At 35.7% G+C, this 17,093-nt stretch overlaps 1 protein-coding gene across 1 annotated transcript in view; it reads right to left on the bottom strand.

Annotated features, from left to right (window-relative positions):
- Positions 1-13,496, bottom strand: part of LOC134798087 (proton-coupled folate transporter-like) — a 30,110-nt gene extending 16,614 nt beyond the window's left edge. The window contains exon 1 of the mRNA XM_063770424.1: positions 12,224-13,496. Within this exon, the coding sequence (XP_063626494.1) occupies positions 12,224-13,193 (970 nt within the window). The 5' untranslated portion in view covers positions 13,194-13,496. The remainder of the gene's footprint in view (positions 1-12,223) is intronic.
- Between the last annotated feature and the right edge of the window lie 3,597 nt (positions 13,497-17,093).

Genomic DNA, 17,093 nt, shown 5'->3' with positions numbered 1-17,093 from the left:
GTACAGATGTAGTCCATAATTATTTTCCATCGTATTTTCACGGAAACGTACGACCGTGTCTTGCTATTTCAGTCATCCTCAGTACAAAAAGTACTGAGGATGACTGAAGTTGCATGACAAATACGAACGTTTCCGAAAAAATACGATGGAAAGCAATTATGCACTACATCTCCTGTAGCTACCGACCTCATAAACTATCTGGATACTATGTTATCTTTTCTATAATTTTATACACTAAAGAACAATAAAAACGGATAATATCTTAAGGAAAATTCCATACAATGATATCCGTGGCACTGTCTTGTGAGTTTAGGACTTTAGGTACATCAAAACAATAAAGTTTGTTTTAAGGAAAAGTTTGCAGTTTCTTTGTTGATTTCTATTATTTTATTTTATTTAGATTTAACTTTAATCCTTCTATTGAAGCTATCTAAACAATGATAAGCCCAGGGCTAGTTACAAGCATAGCTACTTTATTTTAGATATCATTTATGTTATTACAGATATCAAGGGCGTTTTTTTTCTGTTTTATCATACACTAGCGACCCGCCTCGGCTTCGCACGGGTTTACAAATTATACACCTAAACCCCCTCAAAATCACTCTATTGATAGGTTAAAACCTCATGAAACGCCGTTCAGTAGTTTTTGAGTTTGTCGCGAACATACAGACAGACGCGGCGGGGGACTTTGTTTTATAAAGTGTAGTGATGTTTTGTCCTATAGGTATTGTTACCTGTAGAAAAAAAATTTAAGGTAATTTTGTAATACTTTTCTAAAAGCTTGTGGCATCTTAAATATTGCATATCGTGGCTCTTAAATTGACCCCTTTGATTTGATTGTTAGGGCCTAATTTGTTGCAAGTCTAGTATGTAATATTTTCTTCAAGGAATAGGAAAGCGTATTAAAGAATTTCAGCTGGACGGCTGCATTGTTTTAATGTCAGATGGAATCTTACAAATAGGTACCTACTTCTAAGTCTACAAATAATACAAAGTAATCTCATATGATATCAAACCTGATTACACCAGACCAGAATGGCAGACGGACAGAACAGGTCAAATAGAAACAAAGGTCTAATGTGTTATCACATACAAGTATCGCGTTAGACAATAAATTGTGTTTGTATACTACTGTCCACTTCCAGTGTAAGTAAACTAATGTTGTTGCTATGCTGATATCTCAAGTCGAATTCTATAACGTCGGATATGAATATGAATACTGGACCAAAATGACATTTTAACATAACAGTAATAGTTAAACATAGTTAAATACCGTCTTGTTAGACGATCTAACACCTATATCACCACCATCATTATTCTTATGACCCTGGCTATTGTCGGTGGAGTAATCGCCATTCCTTTCCACTCTGCCACTGTTTTGAGCTCCTGATATGTATCAGGAGCTCAAAACAGAGGCAGAGTGGAAAGGAAAAGAAAATCAACGTAGTGATGTCACTACGTTGATTTAATCGTTGGCCTGGCCCAAATACACACGTCTCGGTCTTCCTGTGCCTCTATTTTTCTATTCTGCCTTCAATTATAGACTTTATGTAAGTATCGTGACGTATCATGTGCCCCGACATGTTTCCCCTTCTGTTTTCAATTGTTCTCAGCAGAGATTTCTTCTCACCTACCAAATTTAATACTTCCGTATTTGTTTTCCTCTCTTTCCAGATTATACCTTCCATTCTTCTCTATGGACTCCATGTCCACATTTCAAAAGCGCTCAATCTGTCTCTATCACGCTACCTACCTATAAGAAATACCAAAACTTGTTCACTTCTCTGGAATAGAATGTAGGTACACACTTACACACTTACACAGGCCTTGCGCAATATAAAAAAGAATGGTTTCTTTGGAACTTATAATTTATAGTCCATACATAGTTACGTTTCTCCTAAAAAGTTGACTTTTTTACACCCTACTTATACTCTGTATCTTTAGGTACTTAAATAAAAGTAAACAAATAATTTGTACATTTTCGGGTAGTTATAACATTTATTGATTAACCAACCAAATACAAAACCACCTGGATGTGTCACTGAACGACCTGACTTTAACCTACATTATTTAATCATGTAATGTTTTCATCTACCCTCAACTGGCTTAAGAAGCCATTTGAGGGTAGATTTTGTTTACTCTTTTTTAAATACTTATCAAAAGATACAGACTATAATGTAAGGACGCTAAGCACACATAATTGCTGCCCGCTCGCACAGTGTCATTGACCGCCGACATCATAGGCGGGACAGCATATCGCGAGCGCGACAGAGATAGGAACAGGCGGGTCAATGTACGACATTCTTTGTGCCTAGCGTCCTTACTTTATTTGAGTAGGATTGTAGAAAAGTAATATTTTAAAAAGGTTTAGACACATGCTATTGATTTAGACATACTCGTATTTGTATAAGTACTCTCTTATTCGAAAGTAGAAAGTGTAAACTGTAAGGGCGTACATTTCATGTGGTTGTCGTGATTTAAATATTGTACTGATATCTAAATCTTACGCTTTTATGACTAAAGCTTATTTAATTTACGTAGCTCGATACTTTCTCAATCATATTTTTATATAAATGCCAAAATCATTTGTTTAACTACTGTCAGTTTAATAGTCTTAATTATGCAGTATACATTCGGCTTGAAATTTTAATCATAGGATTTCCAGAAATGAATTTAGGTAATTACCATCATGGCTTTAATTTTGTAAACTGCGCAAAGGTTTTGGTCATTTACACATTTAAACATTTAGTCTAATTCGATCACTATACAATATTTTATTGACCTATTGATCAGAGGCAGACTCTCGCGACCTAATTATACGTCGACGAAAATACTTTTATTGATATGGGTTATAAAGCCAAAATTTCAGATTGAACCCCTTATCTACAATAGGGTGCATTAGAATGAAACAGATTATGCACAGAAATGCAACCAATAGAGTTTGTTTAGGACATTGTTAAAATCATTGAAATAAGGCAAAAAAAAATTTTTAAGTACGAATTATCCCAAAAATATTTAATTAGGATTTAAGAAAATGTACTACGTTACAGTATAGGTACTTCTACGTTTTAGCTGGTGGTGTGATAAAATCATTAGGTATATGCACTATATGCACACAAACTGTTACCTATTGTCCACAAGAGACAATTTTTGTTTTAAAATCTGTGTAAATATTTTCCTTTTGTCTTGGTCTCATCTCCAGTTACGCTTTGGAGCCAACTTAATTTGCTATTAATGTTGTATAACCACTGCGAATTTGGAGCGGTGGTGGCCGAGTGGATATGACGTCCGACTTTCAATCCGGAGGTCGCGGGTTCAAATCCTGGCTCGTACCAATGAGTTTTTCGGAACTTATGTACGAAATATCATTTGATGTTTACCACTAGCTTTTCGGTGAAGGAAAACATCGTGAGGAAACCTGCATACATCTGCGAAGAAATTCAAAGGTGTATGTGAAGTCCCCAATCCGCATTGGGCTAGCGTGGGGACTATAGCCCAAGCCCTCTCGCGCATGAGAGGAGGCCTGTGCCCAGCAGTGGGACGTATATAGGCTGAAATGATGATGATGATGAACCACTGCGAATTAGTTAATTCATGGTTATTTACACAAATAAGCCCTCCCGGCAAAACTGTAGTAGCAATAATGATTAGTACCTATGTATAATGTATGTAATTAGGTAAGTATTGCGGAAAATATGACATTTATCGCAAAAATTATGCATTTTAGGCGACTTTGTACCTATATTTCTGCATGTATTTTCTCATTTCAGTACTTATTTCAAAAAACGAAGTTAAATTTAAATATACATACTTACAATTTATTACGTTTTTAATCACTACAAGATGCTTTCTGATAAAATGTTTTGTGATTATTTTAAAATACACTACGGTTGCTTATTTAAAATAATTGAAGTCCTTCGCTAACGACGCTAAGAGCTTTTCAATGCAAAATCATTTACAGTAAACTCATAAATAAAACCTTTTATGTAAAAGTATTTTTGTGAAAGTTGACGTACTTTAGTGTGGGCGTAAGTACGTTGACACAGTTAAGGTATAGGGAGGTATATGAGTAAGTGTGGCATAGGGATAAGTGTGGTTGGCCTTCAAAGTATATTTTATCAAGTCACAGTCACACATTTTTGCAACCTAGATACCTACTAAGCAACATTGCGTCTTCTATGAGATTTTATAAAATTTATAAACCCTGCTCATATTTTATGCTAAAGATTTTTTGTTACGACTTCTGCTCCCTCTTAGTACTTAGTTTCTTTACTTCCTTGGTTTCTTTACTTTCTATTTCAATAAACGAATCAAAGAAACTTTCAGTAACATAATAAACAGTTCACAGTAGTTCACACTTAGCCTCCAAGAGGTGAAAATTAATGTTCATCGCCTAATATTGTAATTGGGGTTACTTCAACCAATTTGTTTAAAATGGGTAATCCTAACTTAGGTGTTAAGCTTGTTAGAACAATAAGGGTGTCCCGTCTAATTCATATCATACATAATTAAATAATAATTAGTACGCTATAGGGATATTCTTTGTTGATTAGTCCGCTTAGTGCCGAACATAAAAAATACTGGTTCGCTAAAGACACGGCCCTGACCGAAATCACGGGTCATAGGTTAAAATTAGGAAAAGTACTACGTTGAATGAAATAAATTCATATTTAAACTAGTAACCCAATTACTTGTTATCAACATCAGCAGTATAAAAACTCCTTTCGGGTCGATGTGCTCATTTGATGATAACTCATTCATTTTCTCAAACACGCGCAGAAATATCTTACGTTGGTGATAATGATAATATCAGCAAAACATCGTTCCGGAGCCGTGTACCGTTACATGCCAAAGGATTTTTTGGTAATTTTCAGAGAAAAGTTGGCAATACTTACAGTTTTGGGCTGTTTTACTCAGAATTACAAGAACTGAATTTAAAGAGAGGAATTGTCCGAATTTTTTTTGGCATGTTTGTGACGTATTTTCATGTACGTTAGGTGCAGGGGAACAATTACGATTGAGGGGAAATTTCAACTAGTCGAAATATCTTCCATGTTTTACATTATTAACTAGAGTGCGAGAACCATATAGCGAAAAATATGTGAATCATTCAAATCTGTTAAGGAGAAGCGGATTAAGGCATTATATATTAATTATTCGAAATCCGAATCTGAATTTGGAACAACTTACCTCGTGTTCTACACGTTCGCATGCTTACGAACAGTACCCAGACCTATATTTATATTTTTCCTCGGCCTTAAGTTTTATAATTCCTTTTAGTTTCAATTCTTAGTTTTGCTCTAAAATTAATCACAATGACCGTGATTATTCGGTGGACAATAATGACATTCCGTTATCTAATTATGTAGCTAAAGATTTTTTTGTGAACCGGTGAAAGGGATTGCGTTTAACGACTCAAATTAGTTATTGTATTTTTATACCGGGATTTAAATTTAGAAAAATCTATATTATTGCTACACGAAAATAGAACTCTACCTAATCGCGTTGAGCACTAAAAGTAGGTATTATTGTTTTATAATATAGTTTTCCTATATACTTAAAAAAGTACTTAGGATACGAACGATCGAAATTTCGTTGAATGCCTCGAATATACAAAAGTGACAGAGAGATAGATGACGAAATTTCGTTTTTAGTACACCGTTACGTACAAAACTTTGTTCACGGTATACTTATGGGATCACTTCGGTCTTGCAAATCAGTTAATTTTTGTATTATTCATCGTATCGCCCTCTGAGACGATTTTTTTTAATTCATTATTTAACAGGACCTTTATACAATTGTACATATCGGCCGAAATTTGCGTTTATTTATTTGTCAAGTTGCACCACCGAACAATGCATGCCGATACCCAGCCGAGCCGGCCGATCTGCATCTGACGTCCACTCGCTTATTGCTTATCGAAGTTATTGGCACAGAAAATGTATTAGTACAGAATAATTGCGTGGCGTTAAAAAGAGACACTAGATAAAATCATCCATAATACTCAGGGTGAAATTTTCCACCCCGGAGAGATAAAGTTGTCCGCATTAAATTTTTTTTGGATGTATCCAATGATATTATGTTGAATTATAATCTCGTAAGTTTTATATTGATAAAAGAATATTGAGCAACCTAATACCAGGCAATAAAAATAAAATAAAATAATTTTAATGGTATCATTGGATTCCTTAAAATGGAGTACCTAAGTAATAATTTAAAATAACAACTTAAATTGTAATATTTAAGAATTCCGTTCAGTTACTTAGTTTTCTTTACATTACATGACATTAGCTCCCTATCCATTTAGTATAAAGCGCTTAGGAGGTTCAGTATAAACATTCTATAACAGCCCTGAAATTTGGTAGGTATGTATGTTTAAAGGTCCCTTGGTCGTATTCACACCATTCGACGTTTGGGAACCTCGAGGAACCACCGCCGTCTTGGAAAATGTACTGTATCATCCATTATTACATTCTACATGAAAAACCCACACACATTTGAATATATCTTGTAATCTAAGGAAAAGAGAGAAGAGAGAGAAGAAGGTTGTTCCGTGAAATGCTTGAATATTCTAACAATAATTATACTATCATATTCATATCACAATATTCACTTGACGACTAAATCGCTAAGCATGTCGCCTGTGGGTCAGGAAGGTTAAGTTACTGAATTTATATTGTCTATGTTATCGTCTTTTGAACTCAAAGCATTGCCGAGTAAGAAGTATTGGACGGTCGAGTCGAGTTTATAAATTCAACGAGGCACTTGCTTAGATCTTGGTAAGTACGGATCTGCCGGAGCCGATACCATTAAAGGTGTCTTCGGTCTAGGGGCTTAAATTGACAGATGAAACTTACAGTTATTTGAATTTTATTATTTAATGCTTGTTTGTGTGAGTGATGCTTTTTGCTTTTTTATTTAATTATAATTGTTACAAATACAAAAAAATATCGATTTTATATTACAAATCGAATCTCAACTGGGCTTTTAGATTTTTTTGGTCAAGTAGGTTATAGGAATTGTAATTTAAATAATTTCAGAACATTAAACTTTAGAAAAAATTTACAAACTTACAAAGCAGGTTTTGTTTTTCAGATGGATCTTCAACGGGTCAACGACTTTACCGTTAACGTTAACTAAATAAATTTCAATTATTCTGACAAGTACGAGGAATACTCGAATACCGAAAAACCCACACGACCCAACCATTTTTATAAAAATTATACCTAGTTCGAAGGCCTAACCTAAACTAAAACGACTGCCATCTGACCTTCCAACCCAGAGGGGAAACTAGGCCTTATTAGGATTAGTCCGGTTTCCTCACGATGTTTTCCTTCACCGAAAATTCAATAGTAAGTAGGTACCTAGGTAACTTTTATCACTTTAAAAAAAATAGTAAGTCTTATAGCTTAGTTTTATACATTATTTATTTTAAAATTAAACTTTATTTTTTATTTAATTTACAATTTTGGTAAAATATGTTAAAATGTCTAATAAAAAATATAAATAGGTCATAAAATTTACAAAATAAAAATGATTTCTTAATAATGTTGGCCTGGCTATATCTAAAATGATTAGGTAAGTACTTGACAACCACATAAGTGACTGCAAATTTGTAAACCAATAATAAATAGGGACTGGAAAAGTTTGATGTTTATTTGTTATATCTAACGTAAATGTAGAGAAAATGCAAACAAAAGTTAATGTCAATGAAATGAGTATTTGCACGAAAAACCCCCTTTTTATTACTTAATAACGTGCACTTGTATTTATATTGTTAAATATTTTAACCATCTATGTACTTACGGTTTTAAATAATGTGTTATCTACAGTCAAACCAACGATAAATGCTCTGTACTATTTGTTTTATTTTATTAATTGGGGAAAAACAGATAATACAAGAGGATAATAGTTTTCACATTAATAAGTGCAACCTTCGCTATGTAAGTCCTGAGACTATTCCCACAAAGATTTATAAACAAAGAATATAGGGTAATTCGCCAGTAATTGGCCACTGTTAGTATTGGCCACCCTAAATTAAAAACGAATTCTATTCACCTATAAACAAAATTCATTTTAGTATAAGGTTTCAATAACTGGCCAGCCTTCAATAACTAGCCGCCTTATACTAAATGAATTGTTTATAAGTGAATAGAATTCATTTAGTTTAGGGTGGCCAATTACTAACAGTGGCGAATTACCCTCTAATTGGCATTGTCATCAGACCGAGAAATCCAAGTTATCACATATACTAAACAATTTTCGCTATCATATATAATATCGGAGCGGCCAAGGCGCTCACAAATTTAATATCTGAACACGCCTCTATTGTTAAGGCTTTAGAGTCGTGTTCAGATATTTTTGAGCACCTCGGCTGCTCCGATATATCTGATGGCGACGTACATATATTGCAACCAGCCACATGCTGATTTTAAAAATGTGTCAGCGTTAATCATGATAAGTCGATCCTTTTTTTAACTGTATTTTTTTAACTTTCATGTTCGGACACTCGTTTTTTTGGTTGAATTCTTTTGGAAACCCGGCGCCAGATAAGCACTTGGATTTAAGAATGTCTGTTCTTTTTTTGATTCCGTATCAAATAAAAAATGGGGAATCATTGTTTCCTGCGCACTTGAGTTCGTTGAGAGAAATCACCGTTTGCAACCGATTCTCAGGAATTGTCCTTTAACCTAGGGGGAAAACTAGGTCTAGCTAGGTAGTTAAGTTTTAGTCTGGTGTTATTACACTATTTTACTGGGTTCTGAGGGTTCAGAAACCAATTGCCTTACGACTTTTAGTGCGTTTGTGCTTATCACAAACGAAAAAAGTCAAATGGTTGAAAATCCGGTATAATCAAAAACTAGGTGTATAACATAAGGCCGTGATAGACGCCCTATGGTTATGTGACGTCACGACCCCATAATATAAACAAGCAGGTTTACTCTACTCGTATTTGACAGCCAAAAAGCTTTGACGTTTCATTTATAAATACCTAAGTGTCTATATGTGACGTCCCACGGGTAAAGGTACCTTATGGCGGTTGGCGCTTACGCTATTATTAACGCCGCTCCAATATTATTGCGGCGCTATGCGACGTAAGCGCCAGCCGCCATAAGGTACCTTTTTCCGTGGAACGTCACATATATCCATATATACTTAATATTATAAAAGGAAGTCTGTCTGTCTGTTACCTCTTCACGCTTAAACCGCTGAACCAATTTAGATGAAATTTGGTATAGAGATTGTTTGAGTCCCGAGGAAGGACATAGGATAGTTTTTATCCTAGAAATCATCCCCCAAAGGGGTTGAATTTTGTATGGGGACTTAACAACAACTGCTCAACAAACTTTGTCAATAGGAACAGTCCCGCACGCGCGGTATAGCACCGGCGCTGGTGCACGATTTAGTTGAAATTTGGTATAGAGATAGTTTGAGTCCCGGGGAAGGACAAAGGGTAGTTTTCATTCAAGAAATCACCTTTTAAGGGGGAGGAAAAGGGGGGTTGTAGTTTGTATGGGGAATCAACAAAACAGAGATTGAATAAAATAATAGCTACCTAACTAAATTAATAATTCCACGCTGACGAAGTCGCGGGCAAAAGCTAGTAGTTAAATGTACCTAAATGAGCCTCTTCTGTCATTTAGACGTAAACAGTACCGGCCAACAATTTCGGTCAACATTGCAAAGTTAAGCTAATTTTTACACTTACAGGCTGCATCATTTTTTAGGGTTCCGTACCCAAAGGGTAAAACGGGACCCTATTACTAAGACTTCGCTGTCCGTCCGTCCGTCCGTCCGTCCGTCCGTCCGTCCGTCCGTCTGTCACCAGGCTGTATCTCACGAACCGTGATAGCTAGACAGTTGAAATTTTCACAGATGATGTATTTCTGTTGCCGCTATAACAACAAATACTAAAAACAGAATAAAATAAAGATTTAAATGGGGCTCCCATACAACAAACGTGATTTTTGACCAAAGTTAAGCAACGTCGGGAGTGGTCAGTACTTGGATGGGTGACCGTTTTTTTTTTGCTTTTTTTCGTTTTTTTTTTTTTGCATTATGGTACGGAACCCTTCGTGCGCGAGTCCGACTCGCACTTGCCCGGTTTTTTTCAGTACTCGAGACTCGAAACTTAAAAACGTGATATATTTATACTTTGCACCTGTGCCGTTAATTTTTATTATATTGTCCTCAAAAATGACCTTTTTCTAAATTGGGTTTGACCCGGTTGCACTTGACCGGTTTTTGTACACGTAGTTAGGACACATAAAGATACCTATGGATCTCTACAGATATATTCAGAATTTAAAAATGAGACATCGGATACTAATTTCAGTACGTACATCTCGCTCGTTCTCAAAGATTGTTGAGGGAGCGTGACAGCATGACACATGTGTTTCGGAGCACTGGAAACCTTACTCACCATAAGGAACCCAACATTATATGGGGCATTATCTATGAAAAGGGACCTAATTGTCGATGGCGCTTACGCCGCACCGCGTCACGCGGCATTGTATTTATAACGGAGCATCGTTAATAATGGCGTAAGCGCTATATATAACGTCACATATAACTACAGAGTAACTAGCAGTAGTAGTAGTACACATAAAGCTGCTAAAAGTGCTATCACTACACCTTATAAAACAAAGTCCCTCGCCGCGTCTGTCTGTTTGTATGTTCGCGATAAGCTCAAAAACTACTGATCGATTTTTCATGCAGTTTTCACCTATCGATGGAGTGTATAATTTAAACCCGTGCTAGCAGGTACATAAAGTGCTGTAACTACATAAAACTTGGCAAACCTATATTTATAAAAACACAAATATCAAAAATTTTAGTAAAAAAAATAGGGTCAACCGGTTATTAATAGCTTATTAGGTATATTTGTTAGGCGTATATAAATAACACCATTACTTAGACATGAATTAACTGATGAACGACGGAAATTTTTGTATTACACATTGTTATCGAACTATTTTCGAGTAAGTATACTTTGTGCAATCGTTGCACTGCACCAATTTTATTGAAACTGTGTTACAATATGCATAGTGATCAAATATTGTTACTGTACAATTCAGTTTATATTAATTTGTAGTTAGTTAATGTTTTAGTTTTGAGTTTATCGCGAATAAAATATTTGAATCTGATTCTTAGGAGCTATCTGGCTGATTATTTATTTGGCTTTCGAAACTCAAACAAATTTCCCTTAGTCCACAATAATAAGACGATTCTAATGAGCCAAAAACCAATGAGCCCGCGTCGTTCTAGCGGTCACCATAGCCTATGGTGTAACAGGGGTGTTATATGCGCGTTGCCGACCCTGTAAAAATCTATACAGTTCTTATTTGAATAACCCCATACTGTCGAGAAAACCTCATCTGGGAGCTCATTCCACAGCCGGGGCGTCCGCGGGAGGAATTCCTCTTAAACTGCATAAACAATTTATAAGAATCAAATAAAAGCTGCGATCAGCATTGCCAGCCAGCGGGGCAATGCGGCCAGCCTTCTGGGCACCCTACCTGCGGCTACGACTTAGGTCAATTTTTTTTATTTAAATATAAGTGTTTTATGTATTATGTTATGAATAAATAAATCAAATAACTTTTTAGGTCATTGCTATTCAATATTCTAAAAGGTTTATGAAATGTCTGACAATAAAAGCTTGTTAATAACAATCCAAATTATTCCAATCTTACTAGTCAATCACTTATGGATTCAATAAACGTGTTTTAGATTTCTTGTTTACGTTTATCAGCTAAGCCTCACCAACATAGGTTAAGTATATATGTCTCATAAATTTAACGAACACTTTTTGATCTCATAAGTTCATAACACAAATCGCACAGAATTTTAATATGTGTATTTTTTTTATATGCAGTTATCGTCATAAATGTTTTTCACAAAGTATCGTAAGTCCTGAAAGTGGTACCTAACTTAATAACATCGCCGGAGTGGAAGAAATAAAGAAAACATTTGCTCATAAAAAGAAATAATGGCAATGCATCGCACATGTTATCAAAATCATCCGAAGCTAACTGAATAATGGTAACATTCCATTTCTAACCGCAGCTGCACTACCGGTACTGAACGCGTCGCTGCCATTGTCAATTTCCATAGTAAAATTGACAGTAGTGCAGCTGTCGTTGGAAATGGAATTTTACCCTAAGTTTAACAAATAATTTAAGTATAACAAGATAATGATAAATGTTGATCTAATATTTACCTAAGACTGGTCCAACGATGAACATGTATGCAAACATAATTAGAATTATCTGCAACCGCCGCGTCCCTTCACGTCGCATGAACGCCACATTAACTGTAGCTACGAAGTCTTTCGCAGAGAACACAGACAAAATCGTCTCCTGTTTATCACTTTCCACCTCCTTTTTAGGCTTCTCCTTCAGTCTTAGGACAATGTAAACAAACCCGATTAAATAAAACACACACGCGACCATAAACACTCCATAGTAACCGAAACGCTTTGTCATGATCCCGCTGAGCGCCAGCCCGATCGGCCTGCTGAGGGTCAGTATCGCGGTTATGATGCCGAGACGGAAAGTCCGTTCAGATTCACTCGTAATGTCCGTCATGTAACTATACACGGCCATGGTCATGGCTACGCGACCACCGGCAAGCGCAGGCGGCAAACCCTCCAGCAGAGCCGTCTCATTCAATCCCACTTGGAGAAAGAAAACGGTACTCAATATGATACCGATAACCGATACCAGCTTTCCTACTATAGGCAGGACCATAAAAGCCTTCCGATTCCCAGTGCGATCGCTCCACGCCCCAAGGAACAGCGTCAAGATCCCTGGAAGAGCGGTCTGCAGCGGAAAGCTCCACGCTGTCATCTCAGCTACCATCTTTTGCACTTTCTTCTCCTGCTCTGTGTAATTTAAGGTCCGTCCCTGCATTATATGCCGACATGTTTTCTCGTCGTACCCAAGGTTTACGAGGCATGATTTCTCTAAGCACAGGTTTTGCACCGCGAGCCCAGCGAGCACGCTTGGCAAAATGTAGCATATAACAAAAGGTTCCACAGTAATTTTCGATCTGAACGCCCATGATTTCTTTAAGAACTCCTTTACACTCCTGCTTAATTTCTTTTCAGGTTTAATTTCTGGGTAAGGTTTGCACTTGCACGGTTCTACATGGACTGGCTTATCCCCGGGCACTTCGACCCGCAACGTCATCTTGACAACAGGTATTCACTTTAAGGTTCATTTGTTTTTAGCATTCGTATTTGTCGATTTTCAATTTTTTATGACAAAGAGCACGTTTTGTTTGTTTTGGAAACATAAGACGATCGCGGGCGGTCGGTGGCGCGTGCGGCGACGGTGTGCGCGGGCGCTGTGCTCGGCTCCACCTCGGCTACTGGCTATCAGCTGGCTGCTGGTACTGATTTTTACTTTATCAAGTTATCACGTGGCCGGCTGCTCTAACGCTCGTATAATCAAACTTGAATTAAAACTTGACCATATCGCTTAATCTCAATTGTTCGCTTCTAGATTCCGTGTTACTGTGTGTAAATCAGCTCCACCTGGTTATGAAATGTCTCTTACAAAGCTAACAAGAATTGCTTCTCTATACGCATTTTTGCTGAAACTTCAAGTGTATGAGCTGCAATTTGTATACAAACAAAACATCTGTGTAACTGAAACACAGCTGAAGCACAGCTGAAAACGACACAGCCTTTTGACCCTTGTCAATGAAAAGACAGTATCAACTATCAATGTAGACAATCACAGTGATAATGTGTCACGTACTATATGCGTCCCAATTTTTCCCCATAAGTCGGTCAAGACAAAAATTGCGTAATCGGAATGAGATCCATTAGTGGTTACATTATATTGTATTCTATGAATATAAAAGGTAATTATGATTCCAAGGCTTGCCTTAACACGTAACTAGGACATGTATTAAAAAATAATACTTTTTTTAATAATTACTTTTAAAACTTGTTGTTGTACAAAACATATTAAACGTGTTTTAAATTGTTTGCAGATAAAACATTAATATTATGTAATCAATGAAATTATTCAATATTTGCATGGATGTGAGTGTATTTTGTTGATACTGTCAAATATTTTCGTTAAAATTATTGACAGTTGAAGTGCAGTTTACACAATTAACTTAAAAAAGAAAATCTTATGATAAATAATACCCTAAAAGGTTATTCTGATTGCAGTAACAGGTTATGAATTTAAACTAAAGTCGATTTTGTTTAGCACATGGGCCCATAATAAATGAAAATGAAGAAAAAAAGAAATATTAACTGTCTGATTCCATGTTTCGTGTTTTTTTATTTATTTAAAGCCTTTGTGGACGTTGGAGTTGAAAATGCAAGCTATTGATAATAAGAATTTTCAGAATAAATAGGTTGATTGATGGGATATATGTGTATTATATCATTCATGTTTAGCTAAGACGGAAGCACATTTTTGTATGAAATTATATTGTATCGTCTATATGACTGTTCGAGCCGATTATGAGTAGGTATATTTAGTGTGATGTCCTAATTTCATAAAAGATGGCGCTGTTACAAACGCAAACTAGGTAACGCTAGTTCATCATAGAATGTATATATATAGTTTGTCAAAGGACTGTCTCATTTCAAACATAGATAGAGAGAATCATACTATCTTTGTCTTACACTAGTACTAGCACCCGAAAGAAAAGGATAAGTATAGTTTTTTGTTCTTATTTACTGACAAATTTGGTTTGACGAACTATAAAACTGTCACATTGGTAACATAGCACTCTTTAGGGTAATGAGAAATAGGGCCGGATCTTTCCGGCCGACTCAGATTACTGTTAAAAAAAAAAGTAACATAGCTCTAATTAAAAATTAAATATAAATATAAACTACCCGCTCCGGGTTTTTCCTGATGCAAAGGTTGTCCATCGCAATCTAACGCGGCAACGCAGCGAGCGTGATCGTCATGGGCACCTTTGCATCGGGGGCAGCCCGGGACGGGCTTCAGTAGGTAGTTTATTTTATACATATTTACTTTATATTTATATTTAAGTTTAGTTTTTAAATAGTTTTATTTTTTTATTAAAACAGACATTTTAGATCTATTTGTGGAAGATTTATACACATTAAATAACATAGATATTTTTCTGTTTAAGCAACCCGGTTTATATATCAATACAATGTTGACACCAAATTCGAAGTATGCCTATTTACTTCATACGGCTCTTACATAATGTACCTGTGTTATTGACGAAATATCGAGATAGTAATTGGCACATTTAATAAGCAAGAGATTGTGGCAGCGACCGACCTGATTTTTACATGAACTGTTGACATCATTAATGTACTCGTATAGTTTTATATGTATGTAACACAAGGAATAACCTCAATTGGTTTAAGGACGACTCACGTTAGACCGGGCCGTGTCCGGGCCGGAGCTTCCGGCGCTTACTTTTCTATGACATGACAAGCGATCACGTGATGCTTTGCGTAGAAAACGATGCGCCGGAAGCTCCGGGTCGGACACGGCCCGGTCTAACGTGAGTCATCCTTTATTTGAAACTGCCGTAAAATATTTTTTTTATCTGTGGACAACTTACATATACGTAAATGTTACGTAAAAGCCAAAAATGTCAACGAACGAGAGTGCGACTCGGACTTACGCCCGGAGGGTTCCGTGCCAAATTTTACAATTTTTTTCTTAATTCTCACTTACGCTTGAATCGTTTTCATATTGCTATAATTTTAAATTAAATTATTACTTCACAAAAAACAATAAAAATCTCCCTAAATTATATTATTCCTTTATTTTAATTGTAATGAATTCCTAATTTTGACTTGAATGCTATTTTATGTTTGACTATGTAATTGGTACCCAAGTGGTAGAAACGGGACCCTATTACTAAGACTCCGCTGTCCGTCTGTCCGTCTGTCCGTCTGTCCGTCTGTTACCAGGCTGTAACTCAAGAACCGTGATAGCTAGCTAGACACTTGAAATTTTCACAAATGATGTATTTCTGTTGCCGCTATAACAACAAATAGGTCCTCCACTTTAAAGGCTATAATAGGCTTCGTCAGTTTTTCTTTAATATATGACATCTATTTCAGTTTATAATTTATATAATAGTAGTGTGACTACTTAAAAAACACAAATCAAAATATTTAATAAAATAATTTGATTTGTTTCCAAAGTTGTGAACAAATAGGTACTAAAAACAGTAAAATAAATATTTTAGTGGGGCTCCCATACAAGAAACGTGATTTTTCCGTTTTTTGCGTGTAATGTAGGTACGGAACCCTTGGTGCGCGAGTCCGACTCGCACTGGGCCGGTTTTTTCGAATATCTGTTGCTATATATGCCCTGACAGGGTAACCATGCATGCACTTAATATATGTAAACATATCATTAAAACCTTAATGTAACCATGGTTCTGCAATAAATGAAATAAAATTAAATAAATATACATAATTCTTATTTATTCTTATTTGTTAGTAGGGGGCGTAGCGTCGACGGAAAATTTGTATTGTATTTTTTATTTGTAGGTACACTAATGACATACAAATTATGTATAAATTTTAGCTGACTATAATTATATTAATTATCTATTACATTTCTTGTAAAACACCTTGTTTCTTGTCTAACGCACTACTCATTTGGAAATCGTTACTACTTGTCGAGGTCTAATCTAAAAAAAAGTTGCATGGCCATGTTAAAAGTAGGCTAATATCATGGAATGGCCTAGATGATTTTGTTTTCTGAAAAATAAAATCGGTAAAAATTAAAGTTATACGCCTACAATTGCGAAATTTAAGAAGAGCGTCATGATGAATTGCTAACATATTACTATTAGGAGCAGAGCTCGAAAGAAGTCTATATCTCATTAAACTCTTCTACTTATGTACCTATATGATAAGGATCCTGACTAAATTTTAGACATCTTTAAAAAAAAACAAGATTTTTTTTCTGCTCTATGCAGTAGGTAAGTACAACCGAAGTTTTCAACAATGATTTTTAGCCAGCACACAACAACATAGGTAAAGTTCAACCAAAACTAAATAATTAGGTAAATACTAAAATCACGCATTTCGTTACCAATTTAAAAACTAACTAAGTTAA

Source organism: Cydia splendana, chromosome 16 (genome assembly GCF_910591565.1).
Source record: "Cydia splendana chromosome 16, ilCydSple1.2, whole genome shotgun sequence".
Lineage (NCBI taxonomy): Eukaryota > Metazoa > Arthropoda > Insecta > Lepidoptera > Tortricidae > Cydia > Cydia splendana.
The sequence above is the reverse complement of the archived record's forward strand: the minus strand, read 5'-3'. Positions and strand labels throughout refer to the sequence as shown.